The sequence below is a fragment of the Cavia porcellus genome, unplaced genomic scaffold (assembly GCF_034190915.1).
Source record: "Cavia porcellus strain 051 isolate PalLab524CR breed Dunkin Hartley unplaced genomic scaffold, mCavPor4.1 scaffold_14, whole genome shotgun sequence".
Taxonomy (NCBI): Eukaryota; Metazoa; Chordata; class Mammalia; order Rodentia; family Caviidae; genus Cavia; species Cavia porcellus.
In genome coordinates, this window is record NW_026947497.1 from 36,771,840 (window position 1) to 36,785,368 (window position 13,529).

At 39.2% G+C, this 13,529-nt stretch overlaps 1 protein-coding gene across 5 annotated transcripts in view; it reads left to right on the forward strand.

Annotated features, from left to right (window-relative positions):
- Positions 1-13,529, forward strand: part of Slc10a7 (solute carrier family 10 member 7) — a 241,857-nt gene that overhangs the window by 202,372 nt on the left and 25,956 nt on the right. For 3 of the 5 annotated variants that reach the window (XM_013160398.3, XM_063260808.1, XM_003476840.5), the window contains 3 exons: positions 2,555-2,720; positions 3,761-3,812; positions 11,022-11,095. In XM_013160398.3, the coding sequence (XP_013015852.1) occupies positions 2,555-2,720; positions 3,761-3,812; positions 11,022-11,095 (292 nt within the window). Of the gene's footprint in view, positions 1-2,554; positions 2,721-3,760; positions 3,813-11,021; positions 11,096-13,529 lie in introns of those variants that run through there. The other 2 variants (XM_013160396.3, XR_010051476.1) reach the window with 2 other exon arrangements.

Below are 13,529 nucleotides of genomic sequence, written 5' to 3' on the forward strand. Positions count from 1 at the left end.
TGGAAAAACTCTATGGAGCCTGGCAAGATTTGCTCAGGAAACTCAGACAAGTACCGCAATAAGGCTAAAAATGACAAAAGACAGTTTTCCCTTTAGGGCTATTGTTTCTCTCCTAGGTCCATAGACTTTCCAGCTTTTCAGTTGTTTTCCTTCTCAAGATTAAGTGTCCACCATTAACCCAGCGATATGTTTAAAAGAAAGACATTTTGGCTGGGAGGATCCTGGACTCAGGAGCCCTTGGCCCTTGTCTTACTGCATGAGTCCTACTGCACGGTGAGATTCCAGGTGCTCTGCAATGACGAGAGGTTATTAGCTTAGTCAGTCAAGTTAATGCCCAGGCTCACTGATGATCAGATATTTGTTGTGCTTTTAAAATGGCTTTGGCTTTTAGGATACACCTCATTCATATTTATTTGTTTATTTTGTCAGAAGAGGGCTTTGGTGGTGTGCAAGGAAGATACTTTTACTTTGAGAACTGAGATCATATGTTATGCAGCCTGTTGCTGAGAAAGAATGTTTTAACAAATGTATATAAAATGAGATTGAAAGACCACATAGATTTCACTAACTCCATATATTTTCCATTTACTTTTTTTTCCTGAAGGAGTTGAGCTGTGTTAAATTTAGGACACTTTTGGCTTTCTTCTGACGAACACAATAGGCTATGAAATGACCCTATAAATGAAGTCCTTCCGTTCCCTTTGGTCCCCACCCATGGTGACATATTTGAACATGAGGCCTTCGGGGTGACCTGTGATACTTCAAACATTGCTATCCAAAATTTACGTCCCAATACATCAGCCCATTATACTGTATAGCAGAACTGATGTTATTTCTCCAGACTGCATTTTTAACCTAAAGAAAGAAATGAACACTAAACAAATTACCATGGTGTGGGATCTCTTCCACTCATCATGATATTTTATGAAGCTAGTTGTAATTTTAATTGCATGATCTACATTTTTTTAAAAAATTATTTATCTGTATGTAATGTTATTTCTCCTTTATCCTCATCCCACCCAACCTTGAATGTCTTATTCTTGTGCCTCATAACAACTGATCACCTTTCTTCCAAGACACCCTTTATTTATGCTATTATTTCTCTTACTGAGTCCATGAGATCAGGTCAAGTGGATCTGATAACCACTTTTTCAAAGGTTTTGCTGAGAATACAGTGTCTCCTCTTGTCTTCAGGGAATCCATTCTAACCCCTGAGTGGATGCCTGAGAATGTGGTTAGCACCAAAACCTATATATGCTGTTCCCCATACGTACATACCTATCATGAAGTCTAATTTATAGGTTAGGCATGGTAAGAGATTAACAATGACAATAAAATAATTACAACAATATGCTACAATAAAATGTATTTTAAATCTATAAATTGTTTATTTTTGGAGTTTTCCACCTAACATTTTCAGTTGACCATAAGTACGTGAAAGTACAGAAAATGAAACTACGGATTTAGAGAAATAAATGTAATTTATTTTGTAAAGACTCTGTAAAGATGTGCTCCGTTGTGAATTAAGCCTTTTGGTGACAGAGTTGATGATGACAGAACCCCATCAACCTTTATCAGAAGTTGCCTGACCTCATTATTGCTAATGGATCCATGGTAATTCAGCCTGTTGTGAAATCTCATGTTCAATTATGCAGGATAATGAGTAACTCAAAACTTAATATGTTTCACCTATCATCTTTATGATAGAGCTTATACAGCTTCTTTCAAGAGTAAAACTAGATTTTAAGTGGAATGGCTCACTTTTATGTCCAAACACAAGTTATCACCAATATTTCAGACTGTCCTGATTTTTAAATATCTGATTTGATTTTAAAAGAAGAGAAGATTGCTCTGTAACTTTATATTTCACTGATCCTTTTATAGGAAAGTTAGGACAGGTTTATTCATTTTTAAGTGTTAATTTTGGAATTCTAAAAGCATGCAAATGGCATTTGTCTTTGGATTCACAAAAACTCTAGATATTCAGAGTTTGAATTATTTAAACTCCCACAACACATGCACTTTTGCTTTTCAAGCATGAGTTATAATTTAATTAAAAACTTCTGGTGCATTGCTAGCATTTTAAATATTAATATGTTCCATGGATCACTTTTGATTATCTACTGTCTTGAAATTCTTGAAGATGTCAGATTTTTAAGATTCCCAAAGTTGTACTTGGAATTGTCTGTCGAGGCAAAGGGGACTGTGATAATTACACACATCCATTAGGATCGGCAGAGGAGATAAACTTTGGGGAGGCTTAATGGGCATGTCTCAGTGACAGCTAGCAAAGAGCATTTGGCATGATTAAGGATGGCTTTGAATGTGGTTGAAAATCTACTCTCATTATGGACGCCCGGTGGAAGTTGCACTACAAATGTTAAATTCCCCAGAAGAAGAGTGGCAGAGCAGGGAAGCTTTGAAATCCTCTGTGGCCATCATCCAAATTATTCTCTTTCCTTTATGTCTTTCTGCTGTCAGAATCACTTTGTGATGCCCCGTTCGACTCCCTACATCTCTGAAAAGAGGCAACCTGTTGCTCTCTGTGTTGCAGATCGTCCGAAGATACATCAAGGATTGGCTTGAAAGAAAGAAACCTCCTTTTGGTGCTATCAGCAGCAGCGTGCTCCTCATGATCATCTACACCACGTTCTGTGACACCTTCTCTAACCCACACTTCGACCTGGATAAGCTCAGCCTCGTCCTCATACTGTTTATAAGTAAGCGGAGGACGGGGGCCCTGACGACCCCTCAGTCTCCACAGTAGCACTGTCAAGTGATTAGAGTGCTTCAAACACATTTCTAGTGTTAATTTCATTAGAAACTAATACTTGGTCTATACCAGTGTATATTTACTCAGTCACGTTATCTTGCATATTTGTTCTTGAGAAAGATAACAGTTAGGCACCTATGATCTTAATCTTTGTTTCTGTTTTCTGTGTTTTTTAAATGACCATTGCACTGTTTTCTGACTCCCAATAGTTGATGTCAGATGAAAGAAACCTTAGTATGAGTCAAATGCAAAATTCCAATTGAGCACTTTGTCACCAGTTTAAGTTTAAACTGATCGGAATCCTTATTGTGATATAAAGGCAGGATTTATGATATATGATATCATTATTTTATACATATAATAATTTAGTTATATTGGTTAAAATGTGAACATTTACACCATATTTTCTAAAAAATATGTATCTAAAGTAATATCATCTCATTTTAAGGAACAATAGATTATAAAATGCCATTAACTGCTTAGGCTCAAAAACCAAAGACTGCAGACAGGGATATAGCTCAGTGGCATAAGCGCCTGCTTCATGAGTGCAAGGTCGTGAGTTTGATCCCCAGTGCAAACAAACAAACAAATAAGACAAAGATTGCTGTTATTAATATTGTAACAAAAGACAGCTTTTGTTGTTAAGAATAAAGATGAGTTATTCCAAAGTATTATATGATACCATATCTATACCCTCTTTAGTATACATACAAACCTGCTCTTTCTAAATTAAATAACCAAATCATAAGGCAAAAAGGGTTTGTAGGTTCTCCCTCATAGATTGTGTCTGTGGATATCGCCATTGAGAACAGGTTTAGTTCTACTCATTGAAATGATTCTATCAATTTAGCAGAGTTTGTTCAGTTTATTTGCTTTTCTGACTCCTTTGGTTTCAGGTAAAACTAAGCTTATCAGTAAATATGGTGCAGATATAACACTTTTATAGTGCTAATTTTGGTTCCATCTTTTTTCTCTCTCTCTTTTCAGTAGTTTCTATTCAACTGAGTTTTATACTATTAACCTTCATCTTTTCAACAAGGTAAGTGATTTAGTGTCTTTTGTTAATCCAGTGAAAATTATAAATTGCTCCTTAGTTGGCTACTGTGCCGCTATACTGTCCTATTTTTTTTCCTCCTGTTCCTACTATTCTTTCTCACTCTTTGCCACCCAAAAACCATAATCATCGCCAGAGAATTTGTCCTTGACCCTCATCTCACCTGTCCACCTCCTCCCTTCTGAGCTCACAGACTTTGTACTGTTGATGAGACTCAGGACTCTGTTATCCTTACCATTCAGTTAATTTCCCCTGACTGCCATAACAAGATCCTAGCTCAAGATACTCAAAATAGAGTTCATCTTTCCCCGCAAACTTCCTCTTCCTCTTTTGTTCCCTTACTTATTTTTAATGGGACTACCATCCTCAGAGTTACTCTGACTGGAATCCTTCACATCATTTTTTAAAGGCCTTGGCCCTAATTTTGTAATTGTTCTGGTCCCTAGCTGCTTCCCTAATTCAGGTTCTTGATACCCCCTCTGTCAGTCTATTGCAAATGTGTTTCTTAACTTAGGCCCAACTTTTCCTCTCCATTTCATACTGTATGCAGTGACTCCAGTTCTCATAATCATTCTCCTACTCAGGTGTCCCCCTTGGTTGGCCATTGCCTGCAGTTCAGTTCATTTCTTGAGTGCAGGGTCCTCCAGTCTAAACACAGTTGCAGGAGTCACCACTAGCATTCGTGCTACCTAAGCATTAGTTTGAGGTAAAATCATTGCTATTCCCTGAAAGAACACCTTTCCTTCCCTTGCTTAGGCTGCCCCCAAATCTGTCTTCATATCTTAGTTTCACTTTCCTTTTCTTAAAGGCTCACCTTAAATGCAGTTTCTTCTCTTGGTATTATCTATTTAACAGATTTTTTTTTTTTGAGACAGTATCTCACTATGCAGTTTAAACTGCTCTTGAACTCATTGTATAGCCCAGGCTGGCCTTGAACACTCTGCAATCCTCCTGCCTCTGCCTCCCAAGTGCCAGAATTACAGTAATTCCTGGGATTGTTAAAAGGGGACAATGGGGAAAGGATGTCACAATTAGCTGGATTAAAATTAAGAATTTCGAGCATGCAGTAGACTGGTCATTCCTGGTAACCTGGTTTGAAGATCCTTCATTGCCACCTGTTTTGCCTTATTGAAACTCTGTCATGCTTTGAACTTCCTTGACCCACTGTCAGTCAACACATTCTTTATTAAACCATATACTGTGGAACAGTGATAATTAGGTTCCAAGGTAATAGGTCCACAGCCCCAAAACAAGACACTAAAAATTGGAGATTTTTCACAGGGACAAAATTTAGAAGATGGCTTTTGTCTGTTTTATTGCTGAGAGCCCCCATAGCTGCCAGAACTTTTACTGGAAGAATGAAAGATGCCTGGCATGGTCCGTACAGTATTTCCTTTGAGTGTTATAGCAAGACTATGATATATAGCCTCTTTGCTGCTGTTTTACTGATGAGAACCCAAACTGTAGGTTAGTAACTTGTCTAAAATCAAATTGTAGTAGTTTAATAACTTAGCTAAAATCGGGTAAGTCTACCTAGAATTAAAATCCATTTCTATTGACATTTCCAAAAGTATTTGTCTGTGTTTTGTTCATTGCTCTACATTATTTTAATTATTTTTAAAATTCATAATACTTGTTTTAGTTAGAGAATTTAACTAAAAGAGCATTTTACGGAATTCTAAACAGTTTATCCAAAGAGCCAAGAATTAGAACTAGGATTCTGTTGAGTTCCATTTTCTTCTCCTAGGTTTGGTCTTTCCTACGTGAAATTGGTGAAACTACATGTGTTGTATGTTTTAATTTTTTTTTCCTAAGCAGTCCAGTAAGTCTAATAAATCTAAAACCAATTTGGGGTGTCAAATGGAAAAAAAAAAGGAATCTCAGTGTGGAAATCAGCCTGTGTGTTACACAGCATGCTGTGGCATCTCCAAAATAGAAAGTTCAACTTTCTTGCCATATTGTGCTTCCCTTAGCATCTCTTAGATTTATTGTCCTGCTGTGCTGCCATACCAGTGACTATTTAAAGCAAATTTAAGACACTATTGACACAACAAAAAGAAACAAGATCTCTTAAACAATTTTTATTCAAAAAAATGAAATTAAAAGTGTTTTCATTAGGAAAAAAAAAAGTAAATTTAAGTGTCACTTACCTATCTACAAAAATAGTGCCAGGGTTTAAAATTCCAGAATTAGAATCAGGAAGACATGGGTTTCAGATCTAATTAATAACTTTGTGACTTTTTTCAGTTTCCTTACTGCAAAATTTAGACAGTAATAGAATCTATATCATAGGAAAACTGAAGAATTAAATAATAGGTTCAAAAGCCCTCAGCATTATGCCAGTGTGTGTGTGTGTGCATACATGCTAAATAAATGTTAGCCACCATAGGATGCTTGTTATTACATTAAAATAGTTTATATTATATCAACAACTAACAAGAAGAGAAATGGAATTATCTATTCTAACTTTGTAGTACAGTCTCTGTGAAGTTTCTAGGAAATACGAGTTATTCATCAAAGCAAGTCAACTATCCATCGTGACCTAAGGTCTTGGCAGTTTGAGGAAATAGAGAAAAGTGTTGGAAAAAAATTAAGAAAAGAACAAGCTAGGAATCTTTAAAGCATGTATAAAAGACAGGATGGTGGGCTGATGACTCAAGTAAGAGAAACCTAGACCCAGCAGAGTAACAGAAGAACCCCCAAGAAAAGATAAGAAGGAAAACAAATACCAGGTCAGATGTATAGATGTGTTCATCCTCTGTGGGCCACTCACCACAGCCCTGGGCAGAGGATGGACAGATGGACAGGGAAGGAGGAAGGAGGGACGGAAAGCACACCTCACAGGCTTTCTCAGTGGCGAGTCGCTGCCATTTCCAGACTCGGCAGCTAAGCCTGGCAGCTCCAGGTCACCTGCTTTGTGGCACAGGGCTAATGACGGATGAGGTTTCCTCCAAAAGTGAGCAAAGACGAAACAACAGCACAGAAGTTAACAAAGGAAAGTATCTCACATGTAAGTTTCCGCCTCTAAAAACAGTGGGTTTAGACAGAACTCCCTCCGAGGACCTTTTCTGCTCTACATTCTGTGATTCCACTAGTAAAACCTGACATGTTTTCCTCTGTGAGTACCACAGAGGAAGGCAAAGTAAATATTGTGTGGAGAACACTGATTGAAAGCTTTGTCAGAGAGAATAAAAAGACCACTTGGGAAGAAAAGGAAATAAACATCTCCAGGGAAGCCAAAGTGATCAAAAGAATAATAAAAACAGGATAAAAAGAAAATCAGTATTAAAAAGAGATAAGGTAAAGTTTGAAAATAAATAATAATGTGATTCCTTTTCAAGAACATGAGCAGACACAATAGAGATGTTCATCACTAACAATAATTGCACTCATCACGCTTGACTGTAATGTTCAGGACCTGTCTTTCTGTGCACTGTCATGAGCTTGTGCCATGAAGCCACCCTTGACAATGATGGCAGAGAGCAAGGAACTGGCCACGACAGCTCCTCTCACCCATTAATACTTCTTTGTAATGTTTACTGGTTTTGTTTTTATTCTTATTTTTAAATTTTCTTTCTGAGAAGGCAAACCAGTCTCCAAAGTCTGGGGCACCCTGCTTCCTTGTTATGTAATGTTAGGGAAGCCACTTACCCTCTCTGTGATTCGCATTCCCCTTGTGAAAAAAGCAGGACAGTTGTGCTGTCTGCCTTCCATGATTGTGCTGAGAAGGAGGCAATGCAGGGTGCAGAGCACTCAGTTGTGTGCAGTGGTGTGGCCTCTCGCTGTCATCATGAGTGGAGCGCTGTGTGGGCATCTGCCCCATGAACTTTCCCTATTGAGACTTGGAGGATGTGGTGTAGACGGTTGCCATATGGCTAGGATTCAGGTTCACCCTCTTGAAGAGGGATACAGCTTTAACTGTAAACATCCCTAATGTTGTGCTCCTCCTTTCCACACTGATGGAGCTGCTGCAGAACCCCAGAAAAATGTTTGCTTTTCCCCAAGTCAGAAGTGTCCCCATCTATGTGGGCCTGGCTGCAGTGCCCTCACCTGGAACAGGATGAGTAATCCGACCCTGCAGCAACCTCTTTACTCACATAGTGAATGCTGCCCTCCTGGGTGACAGCAAGCACCCGAGCCCTCGAATCGGGGCCCCAGGAACCAGAGACTTTAACGCACTAGAAGTGTTCACAAATGCCAACAAGAGCAACTTCAAGTAGGACCAAGTTAGCTAGAAGACAAGTATGCCACCAGATTCTCCAGGGAGAAAAGCAGACCGCACAAATCCAGATGTGTCTACCAAGGTAGCAAAAGACTGACGAGTCCCCTGCTGTTGCTGATGCCACAGGCCTTTCTGGGGACTACGCCCAAAATCAGGTGCATGTCTGTGCCACTTCAGTGTCACAGCTGGGCCTCCAGGTGTGTGTAGTTCACTGTGAATTAATGGTGTCATATTTCCATGTCAAACTTTCCTAATTTCTTCAGGTCCAAGTCCTCAGTATCATCTCAAACTCCATAGATAAGTGAAACGCCTCACACTTTACAACAAAAGTAAAAACTTTGAAGTTGCTCCTGCTTTGCCATCTTCTACCTGGCGAATGTCCATCTTTTTTACCTATCTCATCAGCTTTTGCTTCCAGCTCAGAGATTGTGAGGAACTTCTCTCCAGTTCACCCTTCCGTCACATCTTCTTGGGCCTGCCTGGACACCTGGGTCATTGGTTTTCCTGTCAGCTGTGTCATTCTCTGTTATCACGTTCAGATCTCCCATGACCCTGTTCTCCTCTCCACCAGATCCTTTGAAAACTCACACTACTCCAGACCCGCGTCTCTCCCCGGCCTCCTCACAAGCCCCCGGGTTCCTCTTCCATTCGCTTTCCATTAAAGCCTTCATGTTCCTCCCAGTCTTATGCACTCAGAGTTACCAGTGTCTCATTAATTCCTTCTCTTTCCAAACAGTAATAAAAATTAAAATATCAACCAGCATGCATTAAACATGTATAAGATGCCAGATTCTTAATAGATATCAGTGTTTATCGTCACAGTGACCCTCAGGCTTACACATCCCCCTGTATGTATAAGCAAAAGGAAGATCCAGATCTGAACCCAAGTGTGCTTGCCCCCAAAGCCTGTACTGTTGGAGGAAATGACACATAAAGATTAACAATTGACAAGTTCTGTGGATTCTACGTCTGTGTCTCGTATTCCCATCACCTGTGCTGTTCAGGCGCTTCTCGCCCCCTGCTTCCTGGCTGGCCTCCTTCAGTTTTAGGCCGTGCTGCAAGATTACTCCTGAAATTTGATCGTGGCACACTATTGTCCCAAGTCCTTCAGCAGTTCCCCTTAGCCCAGCTTCCTAGTCCACACTCCTGGTCACAAGCCAGCGGCCCTGCACCCAAATCAGCCTGAAAAGCCTGCTTTTCCCCAGCCCCATACTGCAGCTTCACCTTGCCTTCCTCCTGCAGGCTCTCTGTGTGCTCTGCATCATCCCATTCCCACTAGAGGTGGTCCTCCTCCAGGGCAAATCTCTGTCTCTGTCTGTGTCTTTGTCTCCCTCACTATTTCCCTTCCTTCCCTCCCTTCCTCCTCCCTTCCCTCTCTTTCTCCCCTTTCCCTCCCCATCGCCCTCTTCTTGTGTTATGTAGAGCATTTATCTGCTCCTTTTCTTCTCCCAGCCCATGCACTTACAGAAGTACAGCGTTCCCTCCCTAGCAGGTCTGACACGAAGAGTAGAGATAAGTGTGTCAGTCATGTAGTGCAGTGTTTAAAAAGGAAGAGTAACATCACAGTATACATCTGAGAATCGGGTGTAGAAACCGTAAAGCAGTCTCATTACAGTCAGGAGACACACATCTGCGGAGAATGCTCCCCTGAGGTCGATACCAGAGATTCAGTTGGTATCAAGAAAGGGCTGGAAGGAGAGTAGTATGGAAGCAGAAATGTGTCTTTTCAGAATAAAGAGAGAAAGGGCCACTTCAAAGCCCTCCTGACACCTAAAGGTAGGATGAGGGGAAGAGAGGGTTCTTCTTCCCTCCAGTGAGAAGCCAAAAAAGAAAAGAGGATGTGGGATCTGTTTCAGGGCTTTTCTAAATAAGGATTAAGACTTATCATAGCCAACATCATGCATGGTGCTGAGGTTTCTAAGGGAAATGTGGACTGTCTTTCATCAGAGACCCTTAAAAGTGGGTAGACTGTAGCTGCGGCTGCATACAGTCGGCTCCAGGGAGTCGTGTTCCTCTGAGCTGTTCTGTCTGAGATGAGGCAGGGAATGAACACACTCTATACCGTCAAACTCTGGTACAGCGAGTTTCTGAAATAAGGGGTACAATAGTAATAATTATATTTCTAATCTTTTTTGGCTGGTGATTCTACAAAACTTTATAATCTAGCAGAGGAAATGAGATTATGTTATCCAGCCAACAGCACCAAGCCCCCATAACATTTAATCAGTTTTGATGAAATGAGATTGTTTTTCCTGTTTAACCTATTACATAACAATAGTAGGACTTCGAAGTTAAGAACATGAGCAAAGCAGCAGGGCTCCACTTGATCCTGGCTTTCTCACTTATCAGTGATGGTCCCTGAATAGTCACATAACTTTGGTGTGCCATAGTATTCTCATCTGTAAATAGGGTTTTATTTTCTCTACTTTTGGGAGTAAAACACCTTTGTGAACTGTCTAATACCCCTAAGAACTGCTCAAAAAAATGATAATTTCTCTTTTTTTGCTACACCATCCTGTTGTAAAGAGGATTGCTCCCACAACATGTTGTTCCTGAAGAGAAGCATTTTTGGAAATAAATTCTTTCAGTCTGATGAGTGATGTCAGGTAATAACCTAGAGACTTAGCCAATAAAAGCTTCTTGCTACATTATTTTCTCAAAATCCTCTACCATGGACTACCAAAATTCCACCATGGACTGATTATACACATGAATTTAGAAGACCTCCTACAACATTTGTTAAACAGTTTTCCTTTCCCTATGATTGTATCAGAAATGCTTTCTAAAAAGAAATTCAGACATCTCTGTACCTTTTGGCCTAGAATTACTTATGTTACCAGGATTGATCAAGGGGATGTTAGTGTGAAGACAGGCACCACATTTTAATTTAGAATGTGTTAAATAGACTTTTTATGCAAGCATTTGTTTAAAAATGTTTTTCGTTTTATTTGGTTTTCTTTTTTTGCTCCTAGGAATAGCTCGGGGTTTACACCAGCAGACACAGTGGCTATCATTTTCTGTTCTACACACAAATCGCTCACACTGGGTAAGTGATTCACAGAATTAAAGATTGCATATCACCCACATAGAGTCACATGTTAAGATTTGGAAACTCAGTGAAACTCCATGGTACATGCAGTGGGGAATTGTCCATTCTATCAGATAAACAGTGGCAGCAAAGTGAGCATGGGTCACTGCTTTGGCATAGTTATTGAGCAAACCAACTGAGGAGCCAAATTTAATAGTATTGGATTTTGTTTAATTTATAATCACACTTTCAATTTGCATAAAAAAACAAGAACACAGAATTCTTAGAGCCAGGGATGTCAGTGGGAGGACAGCTCCTGAAAACTTTGCTTAGGAATATTCTAGAATTACCCCTGGAGAGCCTCCCTTTTCTAGGAGCTCAGAGCAAGATGAAAATAATGTTACCCTAATTGGGTATTGATGTTAATTTGAAATTCATTTTTAAATGTTATGTTTTCTAATAAAAAAACAGTATAGTTATCATTAGCTCAATTAGATTAACACTAAAAGTGAAATAAGTATTTAATGGACAAAAATAGTTTAAGAACAAAACTGCTGTTTTCTACTTTGCTTTATCTAATTAAGCACCATTATCCCAATAACCTCTTGGGCATCCAGAAAGCTGTTTTTACTCATTAAAAGTCACTAAGTAATCAGAAACTTTATTGAAATATACATCATCCACAAACCCCTGGGGGTTGCAGGCATGTTGTGGCAGGTACTCCTGTTACCAGTCGCTCTGCATTTTGGCACTCACTTAAAGGAATGAAGAATCATGACATTTCTCTTAGTTTGGTCAGATTAAAGAAATTCCACCTATAAATTTAAGAAAGAAGAAATTTCACAATTGTTTTACTAATTCTGAACATATTTGCCTGATAGAAACTTAGTTTTACCAAGTTTGCAAAATGATTTAGAAGTTAGGCTCTTCAAGCAGTTGCTGTTTGCTGTCTAGAGCTTCAGATCACTCAAATAAATCAACAGTGTGTTTGTTTGGTTTTCTGCATAATCATTATCAAGTTGAAGTTGAAGGGGCTTTGAAAGCCATATTCCAATCCTGATTTTCAATTAACTTTCTGAATCTTAAATTTTTATCTGTAAAATTCTTTCTAAGTATTAAAATTAAAGAAAAAAATTTGTTAAGCACCCAGCACAGCCCTTGGCAGCTAGTAGGTGGGCAACTCATGACAGAAGTGTGTCAGTAAGCAGTAGCTAGTATTCATTATTATTAACTAGGTTAGTTATAACTGTGTTACCACTTCTAGGGTTCCACTTTTCTGCCTGCTGCCTTGTAGATTTTCAGATAACAAATGTGGTTTAACTGTTGACCTCAAATAACCCACCTCGGATACCACGTGTGGTGTTCCAGGGCTTCTAAAAACTATGGGGCTCATACAAAGGTGGGGAGTCTGGGGACAGACATAGAGTTTAGACCTGGCATCCTTAAAGCACATTGAATCCTGGCTGCTCCAGATACATTGTTGCATTTCTGCAGTGAACTGTTAAGCCTGACCCCCTTTGAGGGATTTGCTTTTGAATCAGTAAACCCTTTCTATTGAATCTTTTTTCTCTTCTTTGGCATTTCATTTTGCTTATAGTCGTGCTCCTTTGTCCTTTAGATATTCTAAAAAGCTAACTTTCAAACAAGTAGATGGATACAGAAATAGTTGTTTTGCTGGGAAAAGGGTTGGATTTTGTTTGCTTTTGTAGTGTCCACCCGTGAAATAGATAACTGTGATCTACCAATATGATAATCCAGGAAGATGTTAGTGTGGTATATTGTAACCACTTAGTATAAACCCTTAGCTGCTGTAACATGGCAGACTTCAGTTCTCTTGGAACTTTAAGATCTAAACACTTGATTTGGCCTATTTCTTTTATCTGTAGGAAGTTCTGTTTTCTACCTTCATATCCTGCCATTTCTTGGTCATGTCTATCTTCTCTCCTATTAGCATTTTTGAAAGTGGCCTCTGCTGCTTCCATGAGCGAGAGCGATCACCCATGCTTCTAGATACACCAAAGGGCATTTGGACATGATTACCAAAATAGGCTTGTGAAGCTTTATAAATTTACCATATGTATTTTTCCAAGATCCATTGCATATCTCCCTCCTCTGGAAACCTGATGGCACTGGGACAGAGGATCTGGCTTGGTAGTGACCTGAGCTACAAGCTAATCATTGTCCTAGTGGAGGCTCTTATCTGAATGGAGTTGGAAGCACACCACATTGAGTGGGAAAAATTCAGATTCCAAAAAAGTAGAATGAAATACCACTTAGAGTATATTTTCTTTCACATAATCACACAAAAATGAGATACAAAAGATTATAATATAACTGTTTGGCATTTTAAAAATATCTTTCCCCTGTATAATCACTGTCATGTTTCTTCTAGTGACGTTACCCATACATGCACACATACAGATAATGCATATATCTCAAGTAGAATACACTA